At 53.2% G+C, this 17,194-nt stretch overlaps 3 protein-coding genes across 3 annotated transcripts; all 3 read left to right on the plus strand.

Moving 5' to 3' along the window:
• Nucleotides 1–261: 261 nt before the first annotated feature.
• On the plus strand, nt 262–8,073 carry Naglu (N-acetyl-alpha-glucosaminidase). The gene is made up of 6 exons (XM_021212636.1): nt 262–663; nt 1,407–1,554; nt 2,237–2,383; nt 2,562–2,647; nt 4,204–4,460; nt 6,662–8,073. The coding sequence occupies exons 1-6, from the start codon at nt 287–289 to the stop codon at nt 7,864–7,866; spliced, it is 2,220 nt and encodes a 739-aa protein (XP_021068295.1). The 5' UTR covers nt 262–286; the 3' UTR covers nt 7,867–8,073.
• Nucleotides 8,074–8,779: 706 nt separating this feature from the next.
• Nucleotides 8,780–10,893, plus strand: Hsd17b1 (hydroxysteroid 17-beta dehydrogenase 1). The gene is made up of 6 exons (XM_021213905.2): nt 8,780–8,905; nt 8,992–9,159; nt 9,296–9,475; nt 9,554–9,647; nt 10,033–10,207; nt 10,306–10,893. The coding sequence occupies exons 1-6, from the start codon at nt 8,809–8,811 to the stop codon at nt 10,624–10,626; spliced, it is 1,035 nt and encodes a 344-aa protein (XP_021069564.1). The 5' UTR covers nt 8,780–8,808; the 3' UTR covers nt 10,627–10,893.
• A 2,023-nt stretch (nt 10,894–12,916) lies between these two features.
• On the plus strand, nt 12,917–16,930 carry Coasy (Coenzyme A synthase). The gene is made up of 10 exons (XM_021212403.1): nt 12,917–13,042; nt 13,354–14,061; nt 14,668–14,882; nt 15,101–15,232; nt 15,357–15,546; nt 15,631–15,695; nt 15,869–15,953; nt 16,122–16,219; nt 16,330–16,476; nt 16,580–16,930. Exons 2-10 carry the CDS (start codon nt 13,365–13,367, stop codon nt 16,640–16,642), a joined length of 1,692 nt encoding a protein of 563 aa, XP_021068062.1. The 5' UTR covers nt 12,917–13,042; nt 13,354–13,364; the 3' UTR covers nt 16,643–16,930.
• Nucleotides 16,931–17,194: the final 264 nt, after the last annotated feature.

Below are 17,194 nucleotides of genomic sequence, written 5' to 3' on the forward strand. Positions count from 1 at the left end.
AGGGAAGTGACTTGCAGAAGAAAACCGGCCATATCTGAAATGACTTGGGCATGCGCAGCGTCCGGTCTGGCCGAGAACGCTTCATAGGATTACGCACCCTCCAGCCACGAGACCCTGACCAGCCTCTGAGTCCGGAAGAACACCAGGTCCTCCGGGCGGGTAGCAGGAGCCAACCTTCAGGCCACGTGGCCCGAGGTCCGCAGCCGATTGGATGCTGGCAGCCCCGCCCCGCGGGCCCGGAGCTTGGTATTGGTTGTGAGCGGGCAGCGGCCGCGCGGTTGGCATCATGGAAGCTGCGGGGCTGGCCGTGATTCTGGGGTTCCTACTCCTGGCTGGGGGCTCTGTGGGTGATGAGGCTCGGGAGGCAAAGGCCGTGCGGGAGCTGGTGGTCCGGCTACTGGGACCCGGGCCGGCGGCCAATTTCTTGGTGTCCGTGGAGCGCGCGCTGGCGGACGAGTCGGGCTTGGACACCTACAGCCTGAGCGGCGGCGGCGGGATGCCAGTGCTTGTGCGCGGCTCCACGGGCGTGGCGGCCGCCGCGGGGCTGCACCGCTACCTGCGTGACTTCTGTGGCTGTCAGGTGGCCTGGTCCAGCTCTCAGCTGCACCTGCCCTGGCCGCTGCCCGCTGTGCCCGACGGGCTGACCGAAACCACGCCCAACAGGTATTCACGCTGTGGGTCCCAGATGGCTGGGGCAGCTGCCTGCAGCCTCGGGACAGCCACCGTTGTTGAGGACCAGCACGCCTGGGTCGGGGCTGCAACTACAGACTCGCCAGGAGACTGAGAAGGAAGTGCTGGCTTGGGGGTCTGTGCCTTCAAATCTTGGCTCCCCTCTAGCTGTGTGTTCTTGGGCCAAATCACTTAGCTTCCCAGCCCCCACTGCTGGAAATAATGACGGAGCCCTGTTGATTGAGAACCTGCACATGATAGTAGAATTTCAAAGGCTTTCTCATGATCCTTCTGAATGACCCTTCCTAAAGCCCTGGGCCTTTATTCTAGCACTTACCACACTGTACGGGCATGGGGCATGACACGTTTGCACATCTGTCTTCCCCCATCAAACTATATTAACTGTGAGCCCTCTTCATGACAGAGACCAATTTTGCCTTATGGCACTGACACCCTAAAACATCACACGATGCACAGCAGGAGCTCTGGGCATGTTGAATAAAAATAAAGTACTGTATTCACAATAGCTACTAGCTAGGGAGGCCTTTGGGAAGTTCCAGCTTCACCCGAGGTGGATCTGGAATGAGCAGGAGAGGGGCCACGTTGAAACCTTTGCTCACTGTCCTGTATGCAAACTGTTTTGGGGTTAGTATTCCAGCACCGGGCTGCCTCTGAAGTGTTCCAGAGTGGTGAGTGAGGCATCCCATATGTCCCCAATAATGTGCCCCTACCCGCAGGTACCGCTATTACCAGAATGTGTGCACGCACAGCTACTCCTTCGTATGGTGGGACTGGGCCCGTTGGGAGCAAGAGATTGACTGGATGGCGCTGAATGGCATCAACCTGGCTCTGGCTTGGAATGGCCAGGAGGCCATCTGGCAAAGGGTTTGTGCCAACCTGGCCCCTCACACTCTCCTGCCTGCCTTACATACCCCCCTGCCCCTGGGGAACCGAGGCCTTCCAGGGTAGGACAAACCATCTGGCAGTACATGTCTGTAATCCCAGGACTCAGGTAGAGGCAGGAAGATTTGAGATCCAAGGCAGGAACTCGATCAGGGCGGTCACCTGGAGGCAGGAACTGAAGCAGAGACCTTGGAGGAACACTGCTTATATCGGCTTGCTTCCTGACTTGGTCAGTCTGCTTTCTTATATACCCAGAATCACCTGCGCAGGGACGGCACAGCCCCCAATAGGCTGAGCCCTTCCATATCAATCACCAGTCACAGTCACGAAAGTGCCCCACAGGATTGCCTTCAGGCCAGTCTGATGGGGGTATTTTGTCAATGGAGGCTTCCCCTTCCCAGATGACTCTAACTTAAGTAAGGTTGATGGGGGGGGGGGCTGAGGGGGAGGAGCCAAAGACTCTCCCTGGTTTGAAGAAAGCCTCTTTGTGTCCCAGATAGAGTCACCCATCCCACAGAGCTGACACTTTAGTGTACCCTCTACTCACAGAGCTGTTTCCTGGACCGTGAGCTCCCTCAGGCTGAGGTCCCCAGCTCAGAGAGGTGGTGAGCGAGTACTTGTTCAGTGATGAGCTTTATAGGCAGGGGCTCTTCCTGCTCCACAGGTATACCTGGCCTTGGGCCTGACCCAGTCAGAGATCGATACGTACTTCACTGGCCCTGCCTTCCTGGCCTGGGGACGCATGGGTAACCTGCACACCTGGGATGGCCCCCTGCCCCGTTCCTGGCACCTCAATCAAGTCTACCTGCAGGTAAAGAGCGGCTAAGGAAAGGTGTAATGGGGACTGAGTGTTCACAGAGCCAGGGATGGGTGCTTAGCTAGCTAGCCTCGGGGCTCTTGACTGACCTATAGATCTGTGTTCCCTCCCTGAGGGAGCAAGGGACTCCCCCCAGCAGAGGTCCTGTCACATTGACCTCTATCCCTCCCAGCATCGAATCCTGGACCGGATGCGCTCCTTTGGCATGATCCCAGTGCTGCCTGCCTTCGCAGGGCATGTCCCCAAGGCCATCACCAGGTGAGGTCCTCCCTCCCTGCTCAGCTCTAAGGGAAAAAGCCCTGCAAAGCACCAGGTAAACGCTGAAACTCTGGATGTTGGCTCAGCTTGACTCCTGCCTCTGCTGTCAGCCACTTGCAGATTGCTTGATGACTCTGACTTGGTTTTCTTGCTTGTCAAATGGAATCATTGCTGGGTGTGATGCCATACTCTTCTGATCCTGGTACTTAGGAGCCTGGGGCAGGAACACTACCAGTTCCAGGCCAGCCTGAGCTACATAGAGAAACCCGGTCTTTATATATATAAATTTATACCCATGGGGTGGGGGCCTGCTGGAGAGATGCCTCAGCTAAGAGCACCTGCTGCCCTTGCAAAGGACCATGGTTCAGTTCCCAGCACCCACGTGGTAGTTCCCAAATCCTGAGGCACTGATCAGCATCCTGGCACACATCATGCATACGGTGCACAGACATAAATGCAGGCAAACATTCATGCCCAGAAAATAACAATTAAATCAATCTAAAGTGTTCCCAGGATTCCTACATCATTAACATCAAATTTAGAAAACTCACCAAATTTTATAAGGTTTTCATTTATTTTATGTGTGTGGGTGTTTTGCCTGCATGTAGGTCTGTGTACCATATTTGTGCCTGATGCTCTTGGAGAACAGAAAAGGGCACAGGATGCCCTGATACTGGAGTGACAGATGGCTGTAAACTACCATGTGGGTACTGGGAGTCAAACCTGGGTCCTCTGGAAGAGCAGCCAGTGCTCTTAACTGCTGAACTATCTCTTCAGTCCCTAACTTTAATGTATGCATGTGAATAATTTATATATGTTTTATATATAAATGCATAACTTAATTATTAGGAAATATTTAAAGAAAAGGAATGGAAATTACTAAGTAACAGGATAGCTCCTTTACCTGCTGTCCTGAGTGTTGCCAGGCACAGGATGGTAGTGTGTAGCTGCCCTTGCTGGTGGCCTAGGAAGTGTGCTGGTCTCTGCCCTTGTGTTTGAACTGTCTTCTCTTCTGTGGCTGGAGAGACTTTCAAGGTCTGGATGAGGCTCCTCCTCCTTCGTGAAGTTCTGCCATCCAGCACCTGCAAGGACCCTGATCACCAAGCCAATTAGGACCTGGCTCCCACCACTGTCACTGTGTGGTGCTGGCTGCCAGCTACCCCCTCCATCTTGCTCACCAAGCTGTAGGAACTTCATTCTTTTCATTCAGCGAACCTTTGCCCAGGTGTCTACAGATGTCAAACCTGGTCCTGTGTTAGGTCCTGGGGATGTTCACGTGTGCCCGTGGCTCTGTCCCTAACAAGAGATCATTGGCAGAGGGAAATAGCAGAACCTTTTTAGACAGGTGACTCTCAGGGACAGTGAGGAAGGACCAGGTGGATAAGCCTTAGGGGTGGAGGGAAGAATACCAGGCAGGGGACAGAGCATGTGTAAGCATGGGGGCGAGAGAAACCCGGGCACAGTCCAGGAACCACAGACGTGAGACTGGTGAAGGGTGTGAAGCCAAGGCAAGCACTGTATCGACTCTAAACCTTCCTCCCCCACCCCACCCCCAGGGTGTTCCCACAGGTCAATGTCATCCAGTTGGGGAGCTGGGGACATTTCAACTGCTCCTACAGCTGCTCCTTCCTTCTGGCTCCAGGAGACCCCCTGTTCCCCCTCATTGGGAACCTCTTCCTCCGGGAGCTGATCAAGGAGTTTGGCACAGATCATATCTATGGGGCTGACACCTTCAATGAGATGCAGCCTCCCTCCTCCGACCCCTCCTACCTCGCTGCTACCACGGCAGCCGTCTATGAAGCCATGGCCACTGGTACGGTGCTTGGGATAGAAACCCCTAGAACATCGGGGAGGGAGGTTGGGTGGGAGGAGGACCTGTATCCGGGTGATACCATGCTTTTCTGTCCAACAGGCCTTCGTGCACATGCACATACGCCATCCTACTTAGCCACGCTGGGTGCCGAGTGCCCAGTGACCTATGACCTTGAGCATATTCTTTCCCTCCCAGTGGCTTGCTCGTGGACCAGGATGCATAGCCCTGTTTTTTTGTTTTTGTTTTTTTTTTTAAAGTCATTGAGTACAACGTAATCGAAAAGATTTTAAGCCAGGCATGATAGCAGATGCCTGTAACACCAGTGCTTGAGAGGTAGAGGCAGGAGGATCAGGAGTTCAAAGCCAGCCTGGGCTACTTGGGACCCTAGGCTAGTTCAAAATGGGGTGGAGTCAGCAAGGAGATGACTTGGCAAGTAAAGGCACTCAAACCTAATGGCCTGAGCTTTACCCACGAAACCCACAAAACGATGGAAGGCAAGAACCAACTACACAGAGTTGTCCTGTGACCTCCACATGTGTGTTCACATACACACGTCACACACATGAACAGTAACCATCATCAGCATCACCATCATCACCACCATCAACATCATCAAAGTTTTTATTTGGAGCCAGGCACGGTAGCGCACGGTAGCACACGGTAGCGCACGGTAGCGCACGCCTTTACTCTTAGTAGTCAGAAGGCAGGGGCAGGAAGATCTCTCTCGGTTTGAGGCCAGCTTGGTCTACGGAGAGACTGTCAGGACAGCCAAGGCGATACAGAAAGACCCTGTCTCAAAACAGAACAACAGCCGGGCGTGGTGGTGCACACCTGTAATCTTAGCACTTGGGAGGCAGAGGCAGGCAGATTTCTGAGTTCGAGGCCAGCCTGGTCTACCGAGTGAGTTCCAGGACAGCCAGAGCTACACAGAGAAACCCTGTCTCGAAAAACCAAAACAAACAAACAAGCAAACCAGAACAACACTTTTTTTCTTTTTTCTTTTCTGTTTGTTTATTTTTCAGGACTGGGTTTCTCTGTGTAGCCTTAGCTATCCTGGAACTCACTCTGTAAATCAGGCTGGACTCAAACTTGGAGATCCACCTACCTCTACCCCTCGAGTGCTGGGATTAAAGGTGTGTGCCCAGTTTTCAACCTTCTTAATACTAAGACCCTTTTTTTTTTTTTTGTTTTGTTTTGTTTTGTTTTTTCGAGACAGGGTTTCTCTGTGTAGCCCTTTTTTTTTTTTTTGTTTTGTTTTGTTTTGTTTTTTCGAGACAGGGTTTCTCTGTGTAGCCCTGGCTGTCCTGGAACTCACTTTGTAGACCAGGCTGGCCTCGAACTCAGAAATCTGCCTGCCTCTGCCTCCCGAGTGCTGGGATTAAAGGAATGCGCCACCACGCCCAGCTTCTGAGACCCTTTAATATCCTCATGTGGTGACCCCCAGCCATAACATTCATTGCTACTTCACAACTGTAATTTTGCTACTGTTATGAATCATAACATAAATATCTGATGAGCAGGGTATCTGATATGTGACCCCTGTGAAAAGGTCATTTGACCCAACGGGGTTGAGAACCGCAGGTTGAAAACAACGGCTTTTAGAGACCCCCCCTTTTTATTTCTTTCAGTTGAAAGTTACATTTCTTTATTTGCATGTGTGCATGTGTGCCACACTTGGTGCACATATGGAAGTCATAGGGTAGCTTGTAGGAGTCTGTTCTTAACTTCTACCATGAGCTTGAGGGTAGAATTCTGGTTGTCGGGTTCTGCATGAAATACCTTTCCTAGCTGAGCCTTCTCCAAGGCCCAAGTCTTGACCTTTTTTTATTTCACAGTGGAGATCAGGCATGAACTTTAACCTTTAATCATGAGACTTTGGGAAGCAGTTAAGCTTTATGTAAACCCAAATATGCCAGTATTTGAAGGATTCTTAGGCCCAACTTCTGGATGTCCTGATTGGCAGGTCCAGAATGTGGGGCCCAGGCATCCGTGTCTTAATTTCTCTGAGTAGCTCTGATAGCCAAGATGCTAGATCAGTAGTGACCTGGAGTTTCAGGAGACAAGATGGGCAGAAGAGCCCTGGTTACGGCAGAATGGCAGGTGGATCAGTCACAGGGGATGGCGTGAGCTGTAATAATCGCCCGATTTCTTCATCAAAGCCACTTCTCTCATCACCTCTCTCTGTCTTCTCCCCACTGTAGTGGACCCTGATGCCGTTTGGCTACTCCAAGGCTGGCTCTTCCAGCACCAGCCCCAGTTCTGGGGCCCCTCTCAAATCAGGGCTGTGCTGGAGGCTGTGCCCCGTGGTCGTCTCCTGGTTCTGGACCTGTTTGCTGAGACCCAGCCGGTTTACATGCGCACAGCCTCCTTCCATGGCCAGCCCTTCATCTGGTGCATGCTCCACAACTTTGGGGGCAACCATGGCCTGTTTGGAACCCTCGAGGATGTGAACCGAGGCCCGCAGGCAGCCCGCCTCTTCCCTAACTCCACCATGGTCGGCACCGGCATAGCCCCCGAGGGCATTGGCCAGAATGAAGTGGTCTATGCTCTCATGGCCGAGCTGGGCTGGCGCAAGGACCCTGTACCAGATTTGATGGCCTGGGTGAGCAGCTTTGCCAGTCGCCGATACGGGGTCTCTCAACCTGATGCCGTGGCAGCCTGGAGGCTCCTACTCAGGAGTGTCTACAACTGCTCTGGGGAGGCGTGCAGTGGGCACAATCGAAGCCCACTGGTCAAACGTCCTTCCCTACAGATGAGTACCGCTGTCTGGTACAACAGATCAGATGTATTTGAGGCTTGGCGACTGCTGTTAACAGCTGCTCCAAACCTGACCACCAGCCCAGCCTTCCGCTATGACCTGCTGGACGTCACCCGCCAAGCGGTGCAGGAATTGGTCAGCCTGTGCTACGAGGAGGCAAGGACCGCCTACCTGAAGCAGGAGCTTGATCTCCTGCTCAGGGCCGGAGGCCTCCTGGTCTATAAACTCCTGCCTACACTAGATGAGCTGCTGGCTAGTAACAGCCACTTCTTGCTGGGTACCTGGTTGGATCAGGCCCGGAAAGTGGCCGTAAGTGAGGCTGAGGCCCAGTTCTATGAACAAAACAGCCGCTACCAGATTACCCTTTGGGGGCCTGAGGGTAACATTTTGGACTATGCCAATAAGCAACTGGCAGGACTGGTGGCTGACTACTACCAGCCACGCTGGTGCCTCTTCTTGGAGACTCTGGCTCACAGCCTAGCCAGAGGTGTCCCCTTCCAACAGCATGAGTTTGAGAAGAACGTTTTCCCACTGGAGCAGGCTTTCATTAACAACAAGAAGAGGTATCCCAGTCAGCCCCAAGGGGACACTGTGGACCTCTCCAAGAAGATCTTCCTCAAATATCACCCCCAGCCTGACTCTTTGTGACAGATCAGCCGTCCCAGGGACCTGCTGGAATAGGTCCTCAAATCCAAACAAGCCCAGAATGCGCCCCCGTGCCTGGCAGAAGGAACCAGGGTGTGACAGTGATGGCTTGGAGGGAAACAAGGTGCTTTCTTCCACGCCAGACTTGGGGGTTAAAATACCATTCTCTGTTAACAATAAAGTGCTGAATCCACCTGGGCCTATTCAATTCAAGTACTGGACATTGCTGGCATGCCTGCAAGGGCTCAGGTGCACATGCAGACAGACCCTGGTGTGCAGGCAGCCCTTCCCAGGCCTCACTTCACCTCCGTTTTACTGATGGTCCCCAACCTTAGAAGCTGTAGAGCAGCAAGCTGGTAGTTATAATTGTCCCTGAGAGTGTGGTGGTACACACCTGGAATAACAACCCTGAAAAGCTAGAGGCAGGAGAATCAATTCATGGCCAACCTTAGCTCCATAAGGAGTCTGAAGGTAGCCTGTCTCCAAAAAAAACTAAAAATGAGGCCCTTGCCTTTAATCCCAGTGTTCGTGGGTCAGAGGTAGATGGATCGGAGTATGAGGCCAACCTCATCTACTTGGTTGTCCCAAAACCAAACAAGAAGTTCCTTGAAGTTCCTTGAACAAAAGCGTTTTCCCTGTGGTCAGATCTGCCTAGCACTGCTCAGTTTGAACCTAACGACCTAACTGCTGCTCCCTATAGAGCTTGTTACTTGTAGAGTACCCCATCCCTTAACCAACTAAGGTCGTTACAAACAGCACCCTTTAGTGCTTTGACCCACACCAGGCTTGGGCAAGCCTTCCAGGGACCCAACTCAGCCTTGAGATTGCCAGCAGACACAACAAGGGGTGGGGCCCGCTGTGGGCAGGAGCAGAGCCAAGCAGATACTCAGTCCTAGTCTGCCACTAGGACCCTCGCGCTCGCTCTGAACTTCAGCACTATTTCACATGGACCCCACGGTAGTGTTCATTACCGGCTGCTCCTCCGGAATCGGCATGCACTTGGCTGTTCGCCTGGCTTCCGACCGTTCCCAGAGCTTCAAAGGTATCGGAGGGGAAAGGCCAGGAGGCCAGGGGAGAGCCCCCAGAGGTAAGCGTGATGATGAATCTTCATCCTCTCCCAAATTTTAGTGTATGCCACGTTGCGGAACCTGAAGGCAAAGGGACCATTGTTGGAGGCCGCCAGGGCTCAAGGATGCCCTCCTGGCTCCCTGGAGATACTGGAATTGGATGTCAGAGACTCCGAATCTGTGGCTGCTGCCCAGGCATGCGTGACTGAGGGTCGTGTAGATGTACTGGGTGAGCCCTGAAACATGCGATAGGAGTCTTTACCCTCCAGTGTCCAAACTGTTTCCCCGAGTTCAAGGAACATGAAAGGACGGTGGGGGAGGGGAAAGAGCGGTGCACAAGTGGGGTCTGTTCTCTCTCCCCTCAGTCTGTAATGCTGGCCGCGGCTTGTTTGGGCCATTGGAAGCCCATGAGTTGAACGCTGTGGGTGCTGTGTTGGACGTGAATGTGCTTGGGACCATTCGGATGCTGCAGGCCTTTCTGCCAGAAATGAAGAGGCGCCACTCCGGGCGTGTGCTGGTGACTGCAAGTGTGGGAGGCTTGATGGGTGAGTGAAAGGGACAGAGTAAGGGGTTCAGAGTAGTGAGGAGCTGCAGGGCCTCTGCAACCTTGTCTCCCCTTCTAGGACTGCCATTCCACGAAGTGTACTGTGCCAGCAAGTTTGCGCTGGAAGGTTTATGCGAGAGTCTGGCGATCCTCCTGCCGCTCTTTGGAGTCCAGTGAGTTACCAGCCCTCCAGGACCCTCTGAAGCTTGGCAACCTCAGCACCAGATCTTGCAGATGCTCTGCCTCTGGCCCTCCTTCTTCAACTCATGTATGCTAGACACTATACAGGGCGCTTGGCACAGGTTATCTCACTTCACAAGCCACCCTAGCTCTTAAGGCATACCGGGATGAGTAAAGGGTGGGTAGGTGACTGGACCACCAAATGGACATGGGAGCCCTTCCCTAGCACACTCAGCTCTGCAATCGCCATGGTTCTGCCAGCATCTGCTTCCAGCGTTCAGCCCCTTTCGGTACCTTCCCTTTGCAGAACTAGGGCCGAGTTTGTGGTCCCTGCTACTAACTGGTTGCTGTTGTGTCCCCCCTTCCCCTACTCCGCAGTGTGAGCCTCATCGAGTGTGGGGCAGTGCACACAGCCTTCTATGAAAAGCTGGAGGGCGGCCCGGGCGGGGCTCTGGAGCGAGTAGATGCCCAGACCCGCCACCTCTTTGCGCACTACCAGCGTGGTTATGAGCAAGCCCTGAGCGAGGCGCAGGACCCAGAGGAGGTGACGGAGGTAAGTGCAAACGGAGTCTTGGGTGCCGTTTGTGGGTGGGGCGTGGTAATACACCCCCAGGGGTGCCCCACAGACACGCGCTGCTCTTACTGCTTCAGCTCTTCTTGACTGCAATGCGAGCCCCGCAGCCTGCGCTGCGCTACTTCTCCACGAACCGCTTCCTACCCCTGGCCCGAATGCGCACAGAGGATCCCAGTGGCAACAGCTATGTCGCGGCGATGCACCGCGAAGCCTTCTCTAATCTGCAGGCCCAGGAGAATGCCAAGGCTGGGGCCCAAGTCCCTGGGGGCTCGCACACGGCCTCCATTGCCCTCATTTGCCCCCCTGAATGTGCAATCCCTAGGGTGGCATCTGAATTGGGGTGGTCTGCATCGGATAAACCGGGTCAGGACAATTCATGTTACCAGCAAAAGATCTAAGCCAGCATCTCTTTTTTCTTATTTTAGAATGTATTTTAAGACAGGGTTTCACCATGTAGCCCTGGCTGGACAGTAACTCATAAAGATCCACCTGCCTCTGCATCCTGCATGCTGGAACCTTAGGTGTGTGCAACTACACACTTCTCAGAATCATTTGAAATACTGCCAGCATCTTCATGGGTCAAGATAAGAGGGCTGATATCCAAGGTGCTAGGTTAAGAGGTTTTTTTTCTTCCAATAAATTTATTTATTATCATGTATCATGTAGAGGGGGACACATTTCATTGTCGCAGTCGCACAGAGGTCGGAGATCAGGTGACAAGTTTGTACTCTCTCCCACCACAGGGTTCAGTGATTGAACTCAGGTCTTCAGGATTGAACTGTAAGAGCTTCTAACCTATAAACCAGCAAGTTGGGACAGGCTTTAACAACCACCACTGATTTTTGTTGAATAGCGTTGAATAGCTGGCCTTGAACCTATGTTACTGAGGATGACTGAAATGTCTAATTCTCTGTCCTTCCCTTGTGAAACTAGGGCGAGGCTTGTGGTCCCCTCCACTAATGCATAATCATGTGTTCCCATGTATATGGGCAGGTGTGTGTGTGTGTGTGTGTGTGTGTGTGTGTGTGTGTGTGCACGTGCATGTGTGGAGGTCCACAGTTAAAGTCAGGAGTCTTGAGTTGCTCCTTATTTGTTGACCCAGGGTCTCACTGGACTTGGAGCCTATGATTCCAGCTTGTCTAGACTAACTGCTTGGCCCCAGGATCCTAGGTCCCTATCTCCCTAGTGCTGGCATTACAAGAGGACAGGAAGACCTGGATTCTGGGGATCTGAATAGGGTTCTCTGGGCTTTATCCATGAGCCCCTGCATCCTTTCTCTTCTTCATCTGTATACACTTCTGATCTCAGGACCTCCTTAAAAGCTTCACGGACAGTTGTTTTTGTTGTTTCTTTGTGTTTGTTTTTTGAGACAAGGTTTCTCTATAGCCCTGGCTGTCCTAGAACTGAAACTGTAGACCAGGCTGGCCTCAGACTCTACCTGCCTCTGCCTCCCCAGTGCTGAGATCAAAGGTATGCACCACCAGTGCCTGGCTATAACACTTGCCATCTTTTAACTGGTTCACTTTCCCTGGTCTTTGATTGTATTGGGTTGTCAGGTCTTTGCTGTTTTCCTGAGCTACCCAATCTGAAAAAGTAACCCTTGTACTCCAGCACTGGTCTTTCCATCTGACTCAATCTTTTTTACTGTCTAGTCACCACCAGATGTATTCTGGACTTATGTATTGATGCCATCCTAAACCCTTCACGCATCTACTTCAGGGAACTTTGTTCTTCTCTCTTTTCTCCTTTCTACCTAGAACAGTGCACTAAATAGACACTCATTGACTAAAAGCAACACTGTGTGGGCTACATGGTGAGATTCTGTTTCAAACAAACAAGCAAATACAAAATGTAACTGTGCCAAATGTAAGACTAACACATGCTTTGATTCCCTTAAACGCCTCTCTAAAACCCAGTCTGAACTGTCTCCTGCAAGAATCTTGATTCCTTAACAAATTAGTTACTTTACAAGGCCAGATTTCTGGACCACAGCACAAGAGTCTCCTCTCCTTCTGTCTGGCTGCAGCACTGCTGCCCTCTCCAGTCCAGGGCCTTGCTATAGAATTCAGGCTGATCTCAAACTTGCAGCGATGGTTCTGGGATCACACATCAGCGCTTTGCCCTTTACAGGAATCTAGAGGCTGGCTTGCTTTCTTTTTCTGCTATCTCCGTGGATCTGAGATGTTTTCTGATGGGCGTCTGGCTTTCCTTCCACGCCCGCCACTACCAACTTCATTAGCGTCTCCAGTCCTCACTAACTTCTCCGCGAATCCGGACCTCTAGGTCTTCTTCCTTTTCCCCACCCCGGGGCCAGAGATCCCCGAAGCGCTACTGAACTATCCTTGCAAACCTAAGCACGGGGTTACACGACGCGCAGAGAATTCTAAAGAAGGCACCAGACTTCGCCTCTAGGTGTTCCAAAACACTCAGAAAACCAATTTCCCGTGTGGGCAGAGATATCTAGTAGCTTCGCTGGGAACGCTGGCCCAGAACAAGCACAGCAAAGCGATCGGACTGTTCCCGGTCCTGGCTTTGCCACCTCCTCCCGGCAAACTGGAGGAAGCAAAGAACACTGGGAATCCGCGAAAAGGGCTTTGCAGCCCTCTCTGCTCGCTTCGTCTAAGTGGATTTGGTGCCAGGGTTTTTCGCTCAGCCCCGAAGCCTCTGCCCTCAGCCCCGCCCCGACTCGCCCCGCCCCGCCCCAGAAGTCTCTCGGCGATGCTTTGTTTGATTGCTCTGAGTTCCCGTAGCTCCACGCTTTGAGGCTGGTGGGTAGTGCTTCCGGGCCGCAGCCTAGGACGCCTCCACGGCGGTGTAAGTAGAAGCAGAATCCCAAGAACTCACCAAGTAGGGAAGCAGCCCGAGCCACCGCGTCCCCTCTAGTCCCCCGCCTCCGAGTCTTCGCAGATGGCCGGTTCAGCTTAACAAGAGGGGCTGGGATTCCTGAAGCCCCAGTCCCATGACTCAGGGGTTCCTGGCCGGTTCCCCCTGCCAGGATTCCGGTTTCTATCAGCGAACGGCCCCCTGCCCTGCTCCAGGTCCCTCCTCCTGAGTCCGAGTTCCCCTGCAGGCCTCGGCCTCGGCCCGCCTAGTCATTCTCGCTTCGTCTCCCTGACTGTCTGCAGGCCTGGCGAGCATGGCCGTATTCCGCTCAGGCCTCCTGGTGCTGACCACGCCGCTGGCCACCCTGGCCGCACGCCTGCCTCCCATCCTGACCTCGGCGTCCCGCCTGGTGAATCACACCCTCTATGTGCACCTGCAGCCGGGCATGGACCTGGGGGGACCCGCACAGCCTCAGGCCAGCCCTGTGCAAGCCACATTTGAGGTTCTGGATTTCATCACGCACCTCTACACTGGTGCCGACCTGCACAGGCACCTGGACGTCAGAATTCTACTGACCAATATCCAAACCAAGAGCACCTTTCTCCCTGTGCTGCCCTCAGTCCAGAATCTGGCCCACCCTCCAGAAGTAGTTCTGACAGACTTCCAGACCCTGGACGGGAGCCAGTACAACCCTGTTAAACAACAGCTAGAGCGTTATGCTACCAGTTGTTACAGCTGTTCTCCACAGTTGGCTTCTGTGTTGCTGTACCCGGATTATGGAACTGGAGAGCTGCCTTTGGAGCCCCCGAATGCCCTCTTACCCACTACTATAAGGCCAGCTTCCCCGGTTGCCAGATCTCCAAGGCAGCCTGTGCGTGGCTACCACCGTGGGGCTGTGGGTGGCACTTTTGACCGCTTGCACAATGCCCACAAAGTGTTGCTCAGTGTTGCATGTGTACTGGCCCAGGAGCAGCTTGTGGTGGGAGTAGCAGACAAAGATCTGTTGAAGAGTGAGTGAAGGGACCCTGGACTAGGGCTATGGAAGGCAGCCTTCACATTTTCTTGTCTTCCCCAATGCCAAGATCAAGGAAGGGTAGGGCCACTTTTCAACCTTCCAGAATGCCACAATGCCTGACACTCTGTTATTGCTAAGGGATGTTTGTTTGTTAAATGAATATATACAGTATCCTTAGTCTGTGGTTCAGTCACCTTTTAACTGAAGTCAGAACTTCCCAAATGGGAACCGAGAACTCTGCACTTCATGATTGTCCAAGTGATGGGCTCGGAGGTTTGAAACACTGAGGTTAAATGGATAGGAGATGATTGTGGATGACCCAGTACTGCCATCAATAGTGAGGGGACTGTAGTAGTTCTTGGGGGTTCTCCACCATCTGATACCTATTGGTACTGCTGCTCTGTAGGCATTTCTTAACTTGTTCTCGGGGTACACCCCAGCCCTCAAAGTGACTGTGATGCTTGTTTCCCCTTCTGTCCCCCCCCCCAAACCTGTCCCCATTTCACCCTTTCTTGCTGCCACTGCTTGGGAGGATTTCGGTGCTATAGGACACTCTTCCCCAGATGAGGAAAGATCTCACCGTTCCTCGCTCCTTCCTCAGGCAAGTTGCTCCCCGAGCTGCTCCAGCCGTATGCAGAGCGTGTGGAGAATCTGACTGAGTTCCTGGTGGACATCAAGCCCTCCCTGACTTTTGAACTCATCCCCCTGCTGGATCCCTATGGGCCTGCTGGGTCCGACCCCACCTTGGAGTTCCTGGTGGTCAGCGAGGAGACCTACCGTGGGGGGATGGCTGTCAACCGCTTCCGCCTTGAGAATGTAACTCCTGAAGGAGCCTGGCAGAGGGACTGGGAGGGGGAAGCCCGTGAGAAGTGCCGGGGTCCCAGAGCAGGAAAGGGAGGGTTTAGAGTGGAAGAAGTCAGGAGGAACTTGTCTGTGGAGTCGGAGGAGGCGAGGGGTAGGTAGAGAGCAGACTGGGACTCCAGATTCCTTCTCCTGGCTCTTACTGCTTTCTTGTCCTCCTGGCTTTCCCTCAGGGCAAAGAAGAACTTGCCTTGTACCAGATCCAACTGCTGAAGGACCAGAGTCACCACGACAACGAGGAGGACAAGGTCAGCTCCTCCAGCTTTCGCCAGCGAATCCTGGGAAACCTGCTTCAGCCTCCAAATGTAAGCCTTTCTTCCTCCTCGCCGGTTCGACGTGGTGAAATGCTGAAGGATAGAAACGGGCCCTCCATTGGAAGCTGAGCTTTTCATCTCCCTGGTCACTGAGGGACCTCTCACCTGTCTGTAGGAGAGGCCGGAGATCCCGTCAGGTCTCTATGTGCTCGGGCTCACAGGCATCAGCGGCTCTGGGAAAAGCTCGGTGGCTCAGCGGCTGAAGAACTTGGGAGCATACATCATTGACAGCGACCATCTGGGCCATCGGGCTTATGCTCCTGGGGGCCCTGCCTACCAGCCTGTGGTGGAGGCCTTTGGAACAGGTACTAGCCAGAGAAGGCTGGAAGTGGCCTAAGGTGAGACGATGGCATGACATCTTTGCTTAGCTTTCTTTCTCTGTCACCCAGATATTCTCCATAAAGATGGCACCATCAATAGGAAGGTCCTGGGCAGCCGGGTGTTTGGGAACAAGGTAAAAGCACACAGAGTTCTTCAGCCACTACCACCAGATCCCAGGCGGGATCCAGTGTACTCCCTAGTCTGGCACAGGAAGTCAGTCACTGCTCATCTGCTCCCACCCCTGTCTCACAGCTGTGTTTCTCAGGAAAGTTAACCTCTGCCCACTCCCTCTGTCCCCCTCCCCAGAAGCAGATGAAGATCCTCACAGATATTGTGTGGCCAGTTATCGCAAAGCTGGCCCGAGAGGAGATGGATGTGGCTGTGGCTAAGGGTGAGTGGGAGGGATGACGGAGCAGCCAAAGTGGGACAGTTAAGCTGAGACACCCTTTGGGATCTTCCTTGACCCCAGGCAGACCGTTCGCCACCTAGGACAGCATTTGGTGCACTGACAGGCAGCAAGCGTAAGGTGCTGCTGGCAGTGACTAGCATCTCCCCACAGGAAAGACTCTGTGCGTGATCGATGCTGCTATGCTGCTTGAAGCTGGCTGGCAGAGTATGGTCCACGAGGTGTGGACCGTCGTCATCCCTGAGACTGAGGTATCTGGACCCCACTCCACCCCATCTGAGCCCACTGCAGACAGTCTCCTGCTCTCATCCAGTAGACTGGGCTAGGACCCTTCCTGACCCATGTGCCATCCATTGCCCAGGCTGTTCGACGCATTGTTGAGAGGGATGGACTGAGTGAGGCAGCCGCTCAGAGCCGGCTGCAGAGCCAGATGAGCGGCCAGCAGCTGGTAGAGCAGAGCCACGTGGTTCTGAGCACCTTGTGGGAGTCACATGTCACACAGCGCCAGGTTGGTGCAAAGGGAAAGACTAGGTTAGGTTGTGGGGAGGGGAGGTTCAGCGGTTAGCTTTTCTGACCTTGTCTTTCCTTGTATCATTCTGGCCTGGCCAAAGGTGGAAAAGGCGTGGAATCTTCTACAGAAGCGCCTCCCTAAGGCTCACCAGACCAGGAACTGACAGTGGATTTTCTATGGCGCCAAACTGGCCCTTGGAACTAACAAATCTAATGGTGAGGAGAAATGGGGCCTCGATGTTTACCCTCTATCGGGCCTCAGGGGCTTCAAGCTCTGTGCAGGACACAGAGAGAAGCTTGGAAGTCTGCCTAGCATGCTGCAATTTGGCCAGCAGTGAGGACACAGCTAATGGGGAGCGGCCCCCTCTCGGGTTCTGTCCACTTTTTTGGTGGTGGATGTGATGTCTACCTAGTGTTGATGGGTTTGGTGAATTAAAGATGTTTCCAAGTGCTGCTTGTGTGGTCTGTTTCCTCCCCAGTGACTCTAGGTATCTTTGGAACGTTAGACTCCAGATTCAGGGGCAAGGTCTGAGCTGGAAGCCAAGGAGTACTGTAAAGTGTAACCTATCAGTGACTAGCTATGTGCTTTTGAGTATGTTATAGACTTTACTGTAAGCTTAATTTGAAAGGCGTTTTATAAGATTTAATTCCACCAAGCGTCCTGCACCTGCTGAGTGTTGGAAGACCGATGCTGGAGGTGGCTTTGTGCCCCCTTG

Source organism: Mus pahari, chromosome 14 (assembly GCF_900095145.1).
Source record: "Mus pahari chromosome 14, PAHARI_EIJ_v1.1, whole genome shotgun sequence".
Classification (NCBI taxonomy): domain Eukaryota; kingdom Metazoa; phylum Chordata; class Mammalia; order Rodentia; family Muridae; genus Mus; species Mus pahari.

Coding starts and splice junctions, on each gene's coding strand:
- Naglu (XM_021212636.1), top strand. CDS start 287: ATGGAAGCTGCGGGGCTGGCCGTGATTCTGGGGTTCCTACTCCTGGCT. Junction 664..1,406: donor ACCGAAACCACGCCCAACAG/GTATTCACGCTG, acceptor CCCTACCCGCAG/GTACCGCTATTACCAGAATG. Junction 4,461..6,661: donor CTATGAAGCCATGGCCACTG/GTACGGTGCTTG, acceptor TCCCCACTGTAG/TGGACCCTGATGCCGTTTGG.
- Coasy (XM_021212403.1), top strand. CDS start 13,365: ATGGCCGTATTCCGCTCAGGCCTCCTGGTGCTGACCACGCCGCTGGCC. Junction 14,062..14,667: donor AGACAAAGATCTGTTGAAGA/GTGAGTGAAGGG, acceptor CTCCTTCCTCAG/GCAAGTTGCTCCCCGAGCTG. Junction 15,547..15,630: donor GGTGGAGGCCTTTGGAACAG/GTACTAGCCAGA, acceptor TCTGTCACCCAG/ATATTCTCCATAAAGATGGC.
- Hsd17b1 (XM_021213905.2), top strand. CDS start 8,809: ATGGACCCCACGGTAGTGTTCATTACCGGCTGCTCCTCCGGAATCGGC. Junction 8,906..8,991: donor CCGTTCCCAGAGCTTCAAAG/GTATCGGAGGGG, acceptor CCCAAATTTTAG/TGTATGCCACGTTGCGGAAC. Junction 9,648..10,032: donor CTGCCGCTCTTTGGAGTCCA/GTGAGTTACCAG, acceptor CCTACTCCGCAG/TGTGAGCCTCATCGAGTGTG.